At 36.7% G+C, this 17116-nt stretch overlaps 1 protein-coding gene and 1 long non-coding RNA gene across 2 annotated transcripts in view; one reads left to right on the top strand and one right to left on the bottom strand.

Moving 5' to 3' along the window:
- Positions 1 to 13931: 13931 nt before the first annotated feature.
- LOC134662853 (uncharacterized) overlaps positions 13932 to 17116 on the top strand; it is a 39908-nt gene continuing 36723 nt past the window's right edge. Inside the window, exon 1 of the long non-coding RNA XR_010098086.1 lies at positions 13932 to 14387. This is a non-coding gene — a long non-coding RNA (uncharacterized LOC134662853). The remainder of the gene's footprint in view (positions 14388 to 17116) is intronic.
- Positions 16540 to 17116, bottom strand: part of LOC134662755 (protein O-mannosyl-transferase TMTC1-like) — a 133168-nt gene continuing 132591 nt past the window's right edge. The window contains exon 15 of the mRNA XM_063519042.1: positions 16540 to 16968. Coding sequence (XP_063375112.1) covers positions 16609 to 16968 — 360 coding nt within the window. The 3' untranslated portion in view covers positions 16540 to 16608. The remainder of the gene's footprint in view (positions 16969 to 17116) is intronic.

The following is a 17116-nucleotide window of genomic DNA, read 5'->3' as shown; positions in this document are numbered from 1 at the left end:
TCTTAAATTGAAAAAAATAGGTTAAATACCCGAATTTTATTCGCTCTGTTCCCTTTAAAATAGAATTAGATTCCGCATGATTGGAATATGTATTTCCACGCATTTTTAAGAAAAAAATTGCTCGTTAGCGTTAGATGCAACTAAAATAATCGGTCAATACGAGTCAATAACATTACGTGATTCAAACTTGTATTCCGTGTTTCTTCCGTAGTGAAAAGCCTACTACTTACTTACTAAACTTAGCTTTTAAAGCTATTTTTAAATATGAAGTGATATTTTTTATCTCTAATAATGTTTTCACACATTTATGCAGAAATATTTCAAGCTGTCGCTTAAAAACTGACATCTGTTGAAACCGAAAACATTACGGACGAAAAAATAAGCAGCGATTTTTGCTGGTTTTTTAGGAGTTCATCAAAAATGCAAACCTTCATGAAAATGTATGCAGTTTGGGCGCAGTTATAAAAAAACAGTAGAACAATGTTTAGCGACCAACAGTCTTTTAACACATTGAGTGCTGGGAACCGGCTCGGCAGGTCCTCTGTTCGTAGTCACTTTCCTCTACAAAGCGGGAAAACATTGGGCTCGGCTACGAGCGTAGGTTTTTCAAGTATTTGATAATGACCCCGTGGGCTTTCGAGGTCAGAAACTTGAATTTAACAATAGAATTTTGTCACTAGATTAACTTTGAAAAAAAGCCGGTCATGTGCAAGCAGTGCAAGTCGGACTCGCGTTCCAACTTCCAAGGGTGTACATTACCCAATTTTTAATAATGTATTTTTTTATGTGGAACCTGAATGAAATGTCTTTAAAAAACCCGTAAGGGTCGGATCAAAAACTAAGTTATTAAGTCCGACTCACGCTTGACTGCACATTTCTAATAAGTTTTCCTGACATCTATATGTAAAGAACTATTTTGTGTATTTTTTTCAAAATTTTACCCAGTTGTTTCGGAGATCTTGGGGGGAATGGTCGGACAGACAGACAGACAGACGCACGAGTGCTCCTATAAGGTTACCGCGTTTTTTCCTTTTGAGGTACCGCACCCTAAAAACAAAAGACCCTTATTTGAATGCAGGTCACTCCCCTTATTTGGAACCGACTTTTCTCCATTGACTATGGCATCTAGTTTTGAAAATTCGTCGCATCAGCGAAAAAATCGTCCGTGCGCTTGTGATGCAGATGCGAGCGAAGCGACGGCTTCTAATCTCATGTTTGTTTTAGCGACAGCGCTTTTAGGTTTGAAAACCATTGGCTATTTTGATAATTTAGGCAAATGAGAAGACGTTTCAGAAACCGTCACTTCATAATTCATTTAAAGAAATAAAGATTACAATTATTGACTTGAATGGTTTAAAAAGGTGTATCATGATTGTAGCAAGTAAATATCAATGGCCAGCTCCTTACGAAAACAGCTAGGCTTAGTAAATATAATTATGTAAGTTAGGTACGTTCAAAATAAGTACCTTTAAGAACACAATTTATTTACATATTATGACTTACAATTCTGTTAACTTACAATGTTCATATCGAGTTTCTTTTTACTTATTAAATTGTTGTTTATGGTTATTTTTCCTATAGTAGGTACCTAAGTTAATCTCAAGGTCTTAAAACTGCAGCTTTTAGTTATTTCTTTCAAAAACACGTCCACAAAGTGAGAGCAAAAACGAAATCATTTGACTAGAAAAAGAAAGGGTTTTATTCAATTACACTCGTTCAATTAAGAAGCCCTGATTGCCTGTTGGACGCCAAAGGTGACGAAACTTAAAAAAACTTTCAAAAAGAGAGAAAAAATCCCTCTGAACGTACTAAAAATGCGACTATACTTTTTCATGTAATCAAAAATGCAAATGTGCGAGTGAAAATTATGCTGATTTCACGTTTTTTCCGAGTAGAAAAAACTGATTTTAATTTTCAAAGCTTTGGTAATTTTAGCGACTTAAGTTGAATTTCCAACTCGATTATGACGACATGCGGGGTCTAATAATAAAGGATGACTCACGTTAGACCGGGCCGTGTCCGGGCCGGAGCTTTCGGCGATTCGTATTCTATGGAAAGCATCACGTGATCACCTGTCATCTGTTATAGAAAAGTAAGAGCGTGTCATCCTCATAATCTTTATTGCATATCACATTGTATCTTAACCTATTGCATAGAATTGTGTACATGATACCCTGTAGGGCACAGCAAACAGTTTATTCAAGAGGAGATCGAGTTTTTTGTACAAGATTATATACTTAAATGTAATTTATTGTATAGGGGTACTTTTTTAATTGCAATTATTGGTCGTGTAAAAAATCATTTAGTGTACCTAGCTTTTTTAATGAGGTGATCTTTTAGTTTTTTTAAAAATTCATTGTCGGACTTGGTGTTATTTATTTCGTTACTAATTTTATCAATTATTTTTATTGCCATTGAGTTTGGACATTTTGAATGTAGTTTTAGTTTTGAGGGTATTACCTGCACCAGCTTATTTTGAAACCTGCTGGCGTAACGTCGGGGTATATCTGAATGTTTGGTATAAAATTGAGGGTATTTTTTTTACAAACTTACAGGTTTCCAAAATATATATTGATGTTAAGGTAAGTATTTTTAGATCGATGAAGTGTGTCTTACTACTTTCCGGTATATTTATGTTTGCCAAAATTCGTACACATTTTTTTGTAATATAAATAGGCTTTCCACGTCTGTGCTATTCCCCCATAGAATGACACCATAGGTAAGCCAAGCATGGGCATAGGAATAGTAAGCTGTTAAGGCGGTGTTGAGGTCGCATGCTTTTTTTTATTCGCTTAAGGCATACGCGTAAGGCATACGCGTCCTTAAACAGATGTGGCGCATAATTGTTTTCCATCGTATTTTCTCGGGAACGTGCCTATTTGTCATGCTACTTCAGTCAACCTCAGTACTTTTTGGTCTTTTTGTACTAAGACTTATTGAAATAGCATGACTTGTTCGTACGTTTCCGTGAAAATAATTATGTACTACATCTGTATGGATAGTGCTGCGCCCGACAAAAATGATGGTGCGTTTATCGACGGTCCTCAAATAATAGGTACTTTAGCTGTTACGTTACGAAGAAACAATTGTATTCTTTTTTAAGAATGACAAAACCGGCCAAGTGCGAGTTGGACTCCCGCACGGAGGGTTCCGCACCATCAACAAAAAATAGAGCAAAACAAGCAAAAAAACGGTCACCCATCCAAGTACTTACTGACACTACTGACCCCGCCCAACGTTACTTAACTTCGATCAAAAATCACGTTTGTTGTATGGGAGCCCCACTTAAATCTTTATTTTATTCTGTTTTTAGTATTTGTTGTTATATATAGCGGCAACAGAAATACATCATGTGTGAAAATTTCAACTGTCTAGCTATCACGGTTCGTGAGATACAGCCTGGTGACAGACGGACGGACGGACGGACGGACAGCGGAGTCTTAGTATAGGGTCCCGTTTTTACCCTTTGGGTACGGAACCCTAGTAAAAATTATAAATGTTCGCCCTTAATCACTATATTGTTCTTGTTTCGTGAAGCCTAAAAGAAAAATGATTATTTATTATGATAATGAATCGACCGTTTCACTTGCAACCAGGGAATCGCAAACAATGCGAAGTAGGGGTTTGAAAAATGGCATGGCAAAATGTTGGTATAATAGTCATTTGTTTTTTAAGGGGGCAAAGTCATATTGTTTAACCGCTCGTGCTAATATTGTACCTGAGCAAGCGAAAGATTCCGAAATTGAACAACGAGCGTAGCGAATGGTTCGAAAAGTGGAACCTTGAGCGTTGCGAGGGTTTCAAGGCACCAGGGAAACAAATTTTGCCACCAAGTGAAACACAAAATTTTAGCATGTTATTGTGTAAAATAGGGTATTTAACAATTTTTTCATGAATGATATCAGTCGATCAGGTTTGTTTTGAGGATCAAATGTCTGTATGTGACCTATTGTCTGAAAGCGATACACAAGTCACAAATGATGGTCAAAATCTGGCACCCGCACTTTACTGACGAAACGCTTCTAAGAAAATGGCAATACATCGTGACGTCACTATGTAACGTTAGAAGCCGTTTGGATGTATGGGAAACAAGGAAATTGCGATTTTGTCGGTGAAATATTGCGTTTATGTATATTGTTGTACAATATTTTATTAAATAAAATGAAAGTAATCGAATGATATCATTATATTTTTCCAATTTTAAAGTTAAAAAAAAATTGTGTATTTTTTTATTCTTCCCATATATTATTAAAGTGTTCAATGTATTGAGATACATTGCTCATTTTCTATCTATTTAACTAGATTTAATTATAAAATTCAACATGTGTCAACAACCCTATTGCACGTGTTACTCTTACCATAGAGAAAAAAATACATAGATTGCTCACTCCATACATCAGTTTTAGTACCAAAAAGACTAAAATGAAAGTAATCGAATGATATCATTATTTTTTTCCAATTTTAAAGTTAAAAAAAAATTGTGTATTTTTTTATTCTTCCCATATATTTTTAAAGTGTTCAATGTATTGAGCTACATTGCTCATTTTCTATCTATTTAACTAGATTTAATTATAAAATTCAACATGTGTCAACAACCCTATTGCACGTGTTACTCTTACCATAGAGAAAAAAATACATAGATTGCTCACTCCATACATCAGTTTTAGTACCAAAAAGACTATTATCATCTAGCATCGAGCAGCGGAACTATCAGTACTGCTACTTGACAATAGATGTAGCACCGACCGGAAAGTCTTATCTCAACAGCATAAGACTTTCCGGTCGGTGCTACATCTATTGTCAAGTAGCAGTACTGATAGTTCCGCAACTCGATGCTAGATGTAGACACTGAAATTAATAGTCTAATTACTCTAACTGATGCATGGAGTGAGCACTCTTGTCTTATTATATTTCTCTATGCTCTTATGTAGGAGTTGGGTAAAGTTTGCTAAATGTGTGCACCGTGCTGCCTACCAGTTTAGCGCCTGACTGTACTAAACGCTAGTTTAATGAAGAAACATGACTCGCAATATTTTCTTGAGCGTATTTTGTTTTGTGTCAAATGTATATTTAGTCGCTCAGCTTCGCGACTTGGTCGTGTTAACTGCTTTATTTTATGTTTATCGTAAACAAAATCGTATTTTCTCGTTTAGAGAGAAAGAGAGAGAAAGCAAGAGAAACCTGAGAATTGTTTTTCCAAATGTTTTTCACGCAACACCCGTCAGTTGTTTGGATTTGATTACTTTCTATCAAATATGCCTACTACAATATTATAAATGCGAAAGTACAGTTACTTCTGTCAATCTGTCAATTTAATTAAGATAAAATTTTGTAAGTATGGATATAATATGTAGGTAGTTGCCAGGGGAAGGATATGACATAATGATAGTTTTTCTCAATCATTATATACTTGGCCAAGCAGATCTTGTCAGTAGAAACAGGCGGCAAATTTGAAACATGTAGGCGCGAAGGAATATAGTCCCATAGAAAATTGAAGCGCTGGTGGCCTAGCGGTAAGAGCGTGCGACTTGCAATCCGGAGGTCGCGGGTTCGAACCCCGGCTCGTACCAATGAGTTTTTCGGAACTTATGTACGAAATATCATTTGATATTTACCAGTCGCTTTTCGGTGAAGGAAAACATCGTGAGGAAACCGGACTAATCCCAATACGGGCCTAGTTTACCCTCTGGGTTGAAAGGTCAGATGGCAGTCGCTTTCGTAAAACTAGTGCCCACGCCAATTACTGGGATTAGTTGCCAAGCGGACCCCAGGCTCCCATGAGCCGTGGCAAAATGCCGGGACAACGCGAGGAAGAAGAAGAAGAAGAAGAAGAAAATTTGAATTTCGCGCCTTTTTTTACTGACAAGATTTGCTTGACCAGCTATAGTATCTATGTCTGGTAATATTTTTTGTAGCTAAAAATTGTAATGCAAAGAAAATAGAGCGAGAAGAAGTTTTGTAAGTAAAAAATATAGGTACCTACTCGCTCTTTTTCTTTGTAAGTATGTACATAGGTAGGTAACTATTACAATATCTCTTTTGTATGGCGGTAGCTAGGTTCTTGTAGCTCTAAGGCCTGAGATACACTTGTAAGTTTTACTTACGTAAGTAGGGACAAAGCTATTTGTTAGAATGAGATAGCGATATTCATCTCTCATTCTGTAGTATAGATGTGTCCCTACTTACGTAAGTAAAACTTACAAGTGTATCTTGGGCCTTAAGCTGGCCGCAAAACAGTAACCGTGCCCAGACTTGGCGCAACCTTTGAACTGCAAATAGAAGTATTTGCACTTTCAAGTCCTCATTAGTATCTAACAGGTTTTCAGCGCGCCGCGCTCACAGACAAGACATCCTCCAGACTGAGCATAGTAGCGCTACCCCCTCTGCCACAAATATACGGTAGTTTTACTCCATTTTCGAGTCAAAGTGTCTTTGTGTGACATCCGTGTCTTTGAACGGACCAATCACGGCACGGGATTCGCTCACCTCGTCCCCCGCACCCCAGTATTTTTGGCAGCATCGGTTTCTTGAAATAATTGCTCTAAGCTCCGTCTAGAGGATTCCTAGTCTATGACCGCGCTGCGCCCGCGTTTCGCCTTATCTCACACCCAATAACAATAAAGTCCGACCTTGAACCACTCACAGTGCATCTCGCTTACACCTTAAGAGGATAGAATAGGACAAAAGATATGGCGCGCCGCGCGAAACTGTCGACGGCCATCGCGCAAGTGTTTGCTTTTTATAACAATTAATCTGAAAATATGCTGTTTAAAAGCTTTTCACATCTCTCGGCAATATCACTAGCTATTTTGTGCTCAAAATTATACTCGTACTGCTATGATAATACGATAAAAAAAGCGGCCAAGTGCGAGTCGGACTCGCCCATGAAGGGTTCCGTATTTAGGCGATTTAAGACGTATAAAAAAAATACTTACTAGATCTCGTTCAAACCAATTTTCGGTGGAAGTTTACATGGTAATGTACATCATATATTTTTTTTAGTTTTATCATTCTCTTATTTTAGAAGTTACAGGGGGGGGACACACATTTTACCACTTTGGAAGTGTCTCTCGCGCAAACTATTCAGTTTAGAAAAAAATGATATTAGAAACCTCAGTATCATTTTTGAAGACCTATCCATAGATACCCCACACGTATGGGTTTGATGAAAAAAACATTTTTGAGTTTCAGTTCGAAGTATGGGGAACCCCAAAAATGTATTGTTTTTTTTCTATTTTTGTATGAAAATCTTAATGCGGTTCACAGAATACATCTACTTACCAAGTTTCAACAGTATAGTTCTTATAGTTTCGGAGAAAAGTGGCTGTGACATACGGACGGACAGACAGACGGACAGACAGACAGACATGACGAATCTATAAGGGTTCCGTTTTTTGCCATTTGGCTACGGAACCCTAAAAAGACACGGCCGTTTATGCCGCAAAAAACGTATATTCCGACCAGGGATGTTGCGAACATCCGCATCCGCAACCGCGGAACTTCCGCATTATTTTCAACATCCGCATCTGCATCCGCATCCGCATAAAATCGATGCGGAGCTTATGCGGATGCGGATGTCGAACAAGTCGGTACAGGAACGTCTTAGTGGCGGCGTAAGTGCTAGGTAATTTCGTCATTACCTATAACGAAATCGTCTAGATCCAGAAAAGTCGGTCAAGTTACTGTTTATTAAATATAACGCACCTATATTCTTGCTCAAATACTAAACGTTTCGTTTTTTTTTAATAACAAAATACTAAAAATGTAATATTTGACGTTTTCTAAGTACCTAATCTTGACATCCGCATCCGCATCCGCATCCGCGGATGTGAACCTTTAAATATCCGCATCCGCATCCGCATCCGCGGATGTCAAAAAATCTGCATCCGCAACATCCCTGATTTCGACATTCTCAAGGAAATCAAAATCTATAGGGTACGTCCCCTTGACCTGGAACTATGAAATTTGATAAGTAATATGACGATATACAGCAAATTAGCCTGAGAAGGCCTGAGGATGCCTCTGCATTCCCAAGCACACCACGGCATGCCTGAGGATGCCTCGGCATGCCGTGCCATGTCGATAGTGAGCGCCGGGCCGGGTCGGTGTAACTGGCGGCTCGAAGCTCGGCTCGCTCCGAGATAATTTGATTACGTATGCATTAAGTGCATTTCCATTTCCCCATGGAGTGAGATATCTTTTAATTCCTACGATGTAAGTCTTAATGACCTGCCGAATGTAAAATATACTGCTTAGGATACTTTTATTTTGAAAGTAGAATGGATTCATCATCTTCCTCGCATTGTCCCGGCGTTTTGCCACGGCTCATGGGAGCCTGGGGTCCGCTTGGCTTGAGCTTGGGGTCAATTTTGAAAGTAGAATGGATTGGCTCAACCAAATTCCTTTTGAACCGATTTAAAAGGAGTAGGTTCTCATTAAATTACTTTTTTTATATAAATGTTTTGATGATTTGGCACCTTCTTTTTGGACGGTTCGGTTCGACTTCAAGATTTTTGTAAGTAAAACTCTAGTTCTATTGGAGGCCATAAAAATATTTACCAACTTAATTATTATTAAATGTCCTTACAGTTATTTATGTAGGTATTATTGTTTTTGTGCCGTGGGAAAAGTAAAATTGGAACAGTGTTGTATGGTTTATATGATATTTATGAAAGATATTTTCCTATTGCCAGCGTGAATCTTGCAAAAGTGTCGATACTGATTTGATTTTCTAAACACAAAGTGCACCCATCTTTGTAAGCGGAGTACGCCCCGGTGCATCAAAAAATTCCACTAGCGTTCAAAATAATGCGCACCCTTTATTCAATGTTACGTTGTAAAAAGATTATATTGCCAACTCATAAATCACTATACATAGTATAAAACAAAGTCACTTCCCGCTGTACGCTTAGATCTTTAAAACTACGCAACGGATTTTGATGCGGTTTTTTTAATAGATACAGTGATTCAAGAGGATGGTTTATGTTTAATTTGTTAACCCGTGCGATGCCGGGGCGGATCGCTAGTAAATTAACAAAACCAATCACAATAGAAGGACTAATCGATGGCTATCATTAAATAATAAAATTCGCAGCACGCCAGTTAGTTACTCCGTGAAGATGCCAATCTTAATATAACTTTGTCGATAAAATATTAACCGATTTTACAAGGAGCACTTACATTTGAATTTACCTATATACTTAAATATACGTACAAAGTCTACGAAAAATATTAAAGGAATCGAAAAAATCTTAGGACACATATTTACCTTCCGAATGTTCTACGTTTTTTTCGTACTTTAATCTACTAAAAGGTAATCTTGTAGGAGGCTATATCACAGAATAAATAATAGTTCTAAGTACAGAAGACTCACTCTCTAACAAAACGCGTCTGTTACGATCAGCACAGATATGGCCGCTAGGTGGCGACAGCGCCACGCGCGGCATATGGCTTTCCCCAAAATTGGGGCCGAACGGATGTACTTTTAGCTACCTGTAGCAAAGCGACGAAATCGCGGAGTGAGACACGCGTGGCTATATAGATTTACGAGGTCAGCTCACAGTTATATAGCTAAATTCTTAACTTATTTCAGCTGTCCCGATTTTTTATTTGCATTGTCCAGCCCTAGTAGCACGGTCGCATTTTTATCGTTTATCACCATGCCTGTCACGTTCTAACAAGTACCTATGTAAGTGCGAAAGTGACGGGCATAGTGATAGTCGATAAAAATGGAACCGTGCTGAGCCCGCAGGTCTCCATTATCTTCGTCGCAGTTGAATGCACACCGCGATCCCGCGTCGCTCCGTTATAGGCGGAGTTGGCACTCGTTGGGTTTTTTAGACGGTAGTAGGTCTCGCCCTTTAGTCCGTCATACCCGTCTTGCTCCCCTCGAGACGGGATGCATAAAAGCATTTTCCCAACGTAAAAAAAAAAAAAGGTCTCCATTATCTTTGCAGGAATAACCTTCTCCAAATACCCACATAGCATTAGGTACTGTATGTTATAAGCATATCTAGGTATACGTTGCCGATGCACTGATGAGATCAATTATCTCAAGAAGCTTGTGAGCTTGTTACGAACAACCCCGGAGCATTCCGTTGTAATTCAGGCTGGAATGTGGAGACATTGTGGCCAATTCGACGCCGACGCCATTAAATCGACACGAGTTGCGAATTACCTATTCGCACGTGTATCGTACAACGTTTTACAGTACATATAGCCCTTTAAACTTTTGACATCGCACGAATAGTGCTATTTTACGCACTAGTGCGGGAAAATAGGACCATGTGTACTGTAAAAAGTATTGTATGCAACGTTGTTTAACGTTGTTCGGCTTCGCCTCAAATTGTTACTCATGCCACTCGCCTTTTTAGGGTTCCGTACCCAAAGGGTAAAAAACGGAACCCTTATAGATTCGTCATGTCTGTCTGTCTGTCTGTCCGTCTGTCCGTCTGTCCGTCTGTCTGTCCGTCCGTATGTCACAGCCACTTTTCTCCGAAACTATAAGAACTATACTGTTGAAACTTGGTAAGTAGATGTATTCTGTGAACCGCATTAAGATTTTCACACAAAAATAGAAAAAAAACAATAAATTTTTGGGGTTCCCCATACTTCGAACTGAAACTCAAAAATTTTTTTTTCATCAAACCCATACGTGTGGGGTATCTATGGATAGGTCTTCAAAAATGATATTGAGGTTTCTAATATCATTTTTTTCTAAACTGAATAGTTTGCGCGAGAGACACTTCCAAAGTGGTAAAATGTGTGTCCCCCCCCCTGTAACTTCTAAAATAAGAGAATGATAAAACTAAAAAAAATATATGATGTACATTACCATGTAAACTTCCACCGAAAATTGGTTTGAACGAGATCTAGTAAGTAGTTTTTTTTTATACGTCATAAATCGCCTAAATACGGAACCCTTCATGGGCGAGTCCGACTCGCACTTGGCCGCTTTTTTTTTGAGTGGTGCATTAGTGGAAATGTATTTTCTAATAATAATCCAATACATTTCTGTACCTATAATTAAATGTATATTTTGTATTGTAATGTAAGGATGTTAAATTAAAGGACAAAGTTAATTTCAAATGTTTAATGTTCACGTTCAGTACAATCAAAGCATTTCCATGTGCCGGTAAGTCTATTTATTATAAATTTAATATAACATTTATTATGTACATCTTATTGTATTGTGATGTTTGTTAACATAATATTAGTGTTTGTTTATGAGTTCTAATATGGCAAAATTTACAGCGTTCTTTTTAGTTCAAGAAACAAGCAGATGGAAGATAAGGAAGTTACCAAATTTTTCATTAATTTTTAAATTGAACGCTTTCGAAAAAAAAAACAGAAAATTATCGTAGTATTATCACAGTAGGTCGGAAATCAGCCACTGGACACCCATACCTACATATGGACTATTACTACCAGTAGGTACCGTAAAACCTCCCGACTATAGTCCAGGGGCCCATTTCTCAAAAGCTTGTAACTTGTAATACAAGTTGAAGTCCCTTTCTAACAAAAGCTGTCAAAAAGTGACATGCAACTATGGTCCACAAGTTCAATAAGGAATTAAGTATCAATACTAATATTCATTTTGGTTATGTATTAGTGTTTACTTTCATTTGTAAAACTATTTTGCCTTACAACTTAAAAAATCAAACAAAAGTCACACTTGAACGATAATTTATAAGAGTTTTGGATTATTTGGTAGCTTTTGGACTATTGTTGGGAGGTTTTACGGTACTCGTAGTCAAGGTAATTTGATATAACATATAACACTGGGCTGGAAACAGTGCTCGACTAACGGTCAGCGCGTACCATACGCGCCGATCGCACGCGCTGATCGTCGGTCGTGATCAAGCGTTTACAGTGTTCGACCAACGGTCGGCGCTGACGTCGGTTGGACGTAGCTATATCAATGAAAATGTACGATGGAATACAGTGCATCGCTGATACATACGCGTACGGTCGGTCGCTCCGTCAGCCAAGCACTGAACGCATCCATAGAATCTCATAGCTCGTCGGTCGACCGACGTACGCGCGACCGACGAGCCGGACCGACCGTACGCGCGTACCGTCAGCGTAGCTGTGTGCGCGTTTCATAGACTTGCATAGATATAGCTATGCCGACCGACGGTCAGCGCTGACCGTCGGTCGAGCACTGTTTCCAGCCTTGGATCAATTCGTCAGCTTGGTAACTTGATGAGGCTTGACTTGGTGAGGCTGATTTTTTTGTGATGCAAAAAGTTGAGTAGAGGTGCTTTTTTATGTACCTATAAGGGTTTAAATTGACCAATGACCAGATTGACATATTATAGACTGTAATATGTATGTAATACTTCAAAATATGGACTAACAGTGACAATACGTTATGTATGTACATAGCTCTTCCAATGCCAAAGATAGCGAGAATGTATGTGTAGAAACATTAATACAATTCTAAACATCTATTTTTATTGTTACCACAATGCTTATTAAATTATTATATAACACTATACCTGCTGTTGACACTTCTTAAGCATACATAAAAAATACACAACAACATAACTTCCTTTACAAAATGTCGGATGTGAAAGGGTATTTGAAATGACAAGTCATTTCACGCCAATATTATTCCGAACATTCTGCAATTCCACATTCAGAAATATATATCTGTATTAAAATTAACATATACTTAATTTAATTCATTTTAAGAACAATGATATTATATAATCATAGATAGGTTATACTCATACTTGAGGAACACAAAAAATACTTCCATATTTATTTCTGTGCTCACGAAGAAATCTGTTATTTTTGATTAATTTTCTCATTCCATCCATCTTTGTCACACTCGTTGTTAAACATAAGGTCGTCTCTTCCTCTTTCGGTGTGCGGGAGCTCGTTAGCACGTGCACATTTCTCGCTTGTCCAGCAGCGACTAAAGGCAACTTGTCCAATTTGTCACAAGGTGAGCGCTTCAATTTTGGAGCGCCTATAACCTATCTTGAGTTATAAATCATTGTTTAAGAATCGATTATGTAAAAATATGCATCAAATAATTATAGTAGTGAAACAGATGAATATTATAGCGTTTAACAATATATTTTTTCTTCAACCGAATCGACCGGCCATTTTATATGTAATTAATAGTGTCCGACCGAAGGTTCGGTTTCGGTTTCGGCCAGTTTCGGCCAAAAAATCATGTTTCGGCCGTAGTTTCGGTTTCGGCCAAAAAACGGCCGAACCTTTCGGCCGGGCCGAAACATACGCAATGGTACTTCGTTCTATGAAACTAAACTATGTGTCAAAGACCAAACGTTGTGGAACAAGTAGGACAACAATATTAATACATATACTGATTTATGTATACAGAAATTAATCAGTTTATTATTAAACACAGTTCCACTAAGCGACCTTTGGATTGAAAGTCTCACGCTCTTACTCACCGCTAGGCCACCAGCGCTCACGGGAATAATAAGAAAACTATTGAAATAAAAATAAATGTGGATTATTTGTGTAATATTACTCGTTAGCGGTTTAGGTAAGTATAAGTAAATGATTTGACAAATTGATTTTAATTTCAGACACATAAGTCAAGAAATAAAGACATTAGAACCGTTTAATGGTGATTTTAAGACCAATCTTTACAATTACAATTTTCTATCGAGCCGATATCGTTCGATCATGTATCGAGTGCGGCCACGGTCTTAAAATATAATAAATATTAACATAGGTATAAATATATTTATTGCTTTACTAAATCAAATAGTTTTTCTTAAAAGGGGCTACCTGCGGTTTTCATCAATTTTTTGACAAGTTTTGAATCGTATCTCCTACTTTTGCACTACATACCTATAGATTTTTATAAGACAAACAGCTATCGGTTCTTCAATCTTTATCTCCATTATTGTCTACGGGATTTTGAAAGAAATTGATACTATTTTATGATTGTTTTAAACATTGTCTAAAAGAACACTTTTTTCGTATCTAGATTGCTGTGAAGGATATTACTTATACGAAATCTACATATTTGGGTTCATCTTTGACGTGTCGTAAAAAGTGTCTAGGGTTTTAATTTTAAACGAATTAACACAAAAGTTATGACCAGAAAACCAGTTTTTAGGGTTCCGTAGCCAAATGGCAAAAAACGGAACCCTTATAGATTCGTCATGTCTGTCTGTCTGTCTGTCTGTCCGTCCGTCCGTATGTCACAGCCACTTTTTTCCGAAACTATAAGACCTATACTGTTCAAACTTGGTAAGTAGATGTATTCTGTGAACCGCATTAAGATTTTCACACAAATAAAGAAAAAAAAAAAATTTTTTTTGGGGTTCCCCATACTTAGAACTGAAACTCAATTTTTTTTTTCAACAAACCCATACGTGTGGGGTATCCATGGATAGGTCTTCAAAAATTATATTGAGGTTTCTAATATCATTTTTTTCTAAACTGCATAGTTTGCGCGAGAGACACTTCCAAAGTGGTAAAATGTGTCCCCCCCCCCTGTAACTTCTAAAATAAGAGAATGATAAAACTAAAAAAAGTATATGATGTACATTACCATGCAAACTTCCACCGAAAATTGGTTTGAACGAGATCTAGTAAGTAGTTTTTTAAATACGTCATAAATCCCCTAAATACGGAACCCTTCATGGGCGAGTCCGACTCGCACTTGGCCGGTTTATTGGCTTTAAATTGTTCAACTTTGATGCCAAATATCTCGAAGACAATTTAATTAACTTTTAAGTAAATATGGAATACTATATTGCTTAAAGCCGTTGCTGTTAATATAATAAACTACAAAAAACATAAGAAAACTAAGGGATTCAGATCGAAGGTCATTGGCGTGGCGGAGCCCCTTAAGTAATATGAATCTCAAGGACATTGGGTGTTGACAGCCCCTTAATATGAGTTTAAAAGCGGTTTTATGACATTTTTTCAACGATTTTAACAAGTCTTCAAAAGTTTCGGTTTCGGTTTCGGCCGAAACTAGAGCCAAAGCCGAACATTCGGTTTCGGTTTCGGTTTCGGCAAAAAAACATGTTTCGGTCGGACACTAGTAATTAATAGTAAAAAATTAAGTTAACAAATTAAGTTGAATTTTATTATTTAACTGTAACAATCAGACCTTGGACTATCTATTTTACTTTAAAATCACGGATATGTTATGTCAAAAATTACTTTGAAATATGTATTTAAATGTATCAGGGAAAGAATTAAAAACTTGTGACAAAAAAAAACACAAAAGTAAAATGTAATATTGTAATGGATTGTTGTTGGGTTAAACTATGTGCAAATTATGATGTATTTTTTTCCAATGCAAGTACTGTCGAAAATAAAATGATTCAGGCAATAGGTATTTAATATTTTGGGAAATTTTATGTAATTTTGGCTGATAAATTGTCTGAGTAATTGTATTTTTACTAAAATAATAAGCTGTAGCTGTAAGTAAATTTAAATATAATTCACAAAAGCCCTTTTTCCTTCCGTATTCTGCTAGAAAGTTTAATTATCTGTGATTCAGGCCAATTTTTTTTTCTGTCAGTACCCAAACATCCTAAAGCTAGGTTGACTCTGAATAATTATAAAAACGCCCCTCCCAAATTTCACAAAAATATATTTCCCTTAATTTGCTTAAGTACTACAGTTCCTAAATTAATTATTTCCCTATCTAGTGAAATGGGTCTAAGAAATTTCATAGTTTAATGATTGCGCACAAGTTTCATTTAAAACAATCAGTTGAAACTTATTAATTTAAGAGAATAGATTTAACCAATGACAATCATTTCAATCCAGTTTATCCCACAATGATAATGATTAATGATAATGAAATTTCTGAGATCAATTTATGATTTAACGTTAACATTTAGGTAGGACCTTAGCCATATTGTCGTTTTACCAACTTTGGAAACACGAGTAAGTTACAACAACTGTCAGTAACAACGATCAGCGGGCTCAGCACGGTTCCATTTTTATCATCACTATGCCCATCACTTTCGCACTTACATACTTGTTAGAACGTGACAGGCATGGTGATAAACGATAAAAATGCGACCGTGCTACTAGGGCAGAGCTTTCACATATAATGTTTACATGGTAGACAATATTTAAGTACCTTAAATAAAATTTGAATTACGATGATGCTTTTTCTACAGTAATAAAATATGAAGTAACATAGTATGGGACTCAAATAAAACATACAATAAAGTTAAATAAATAAAAAGGAAATTCCGGCTTGTGAAAAAAATTGTAAACTAAGCATAATTATAGTAAATTAAACATGATAACTTAACTCAAACATTATGTTTATCAGGATAAGTTACTATGTTAAACTGAAATAAATGTGATATACTCAGAAAAAGTGACCCAAGCCTCTAGTGCCCCAGGCTGGAATCGAACCAGCGTCCTCTGCCATCGCGGCAGTTTTCTGAGTAGGTATATGACATTTATTTCAGTTTGTTCTAGTATGTAAGTTACTATGTTGCCTGCACAGCTGATACATAATTAAGTTAATATTCATTATATTTACATCCCAATAGCACACCTATTGGGAACCTCTTATCGTAAAACAGTCACATTTCTCTTGTTTTTTTTGCATTCGAAAGCAATTGTTCAATTTCAAACCTAAACCATTTTTATCATTACATGTTCCAGAGGTCCATCTACGCTAGGTATCACATTAGTTTTAGTAACTTTTTTTTCTTTTCTAAAACACGTTTCAGCTTTGAGCCCTGTCTCCGATTTGTTATGGGTAGTCTTTAATTGTGATGATATTGAAATATTCTGTTTTTTGGTCCCACGCGTTTTGTAAACACACACATTATTTTCCTTATTATCAATCTCCGTATCATTAACTACACTTTCTTGTTTGGGTTGTTTGTTTTTATTATTTTTCACTAGTTCATCTTTATTTTGATTTTTATCTTCATTTGCTTGAGTTCCTTCAACTGAAAGTTGTTTATGGTCGAAACATGTTGTTGATTTCTGTGAAGAAAACAAGAGCACACATTATTTTACAATGCATAATACTCGTACATGTACCTATTATGGTGGATTTAGTGAACCATTGGATTGAATCGGTATCAATTTATATGTTCATTTAAGCGAAAACATATTACAAAAAATGTAAACA

This window comes from Cydia amplana, chromosome 3 (genome assembly GCF_948474715.1).
Source record: "Cydia amplana chromosome 3, ilCydAmpl1.1, whole genome shotgun sequence".
Classification (NCBI taxonomy): domain Eukaryota; kingdom Metazoa; phylum Arthropoda; class Insecta; order Lepidoptera; family Tortricidae; genus Cydia; species Cydia amplana.
This window is presented reverse-complemented; position numbering and strand designations above follow the sequence as displayed.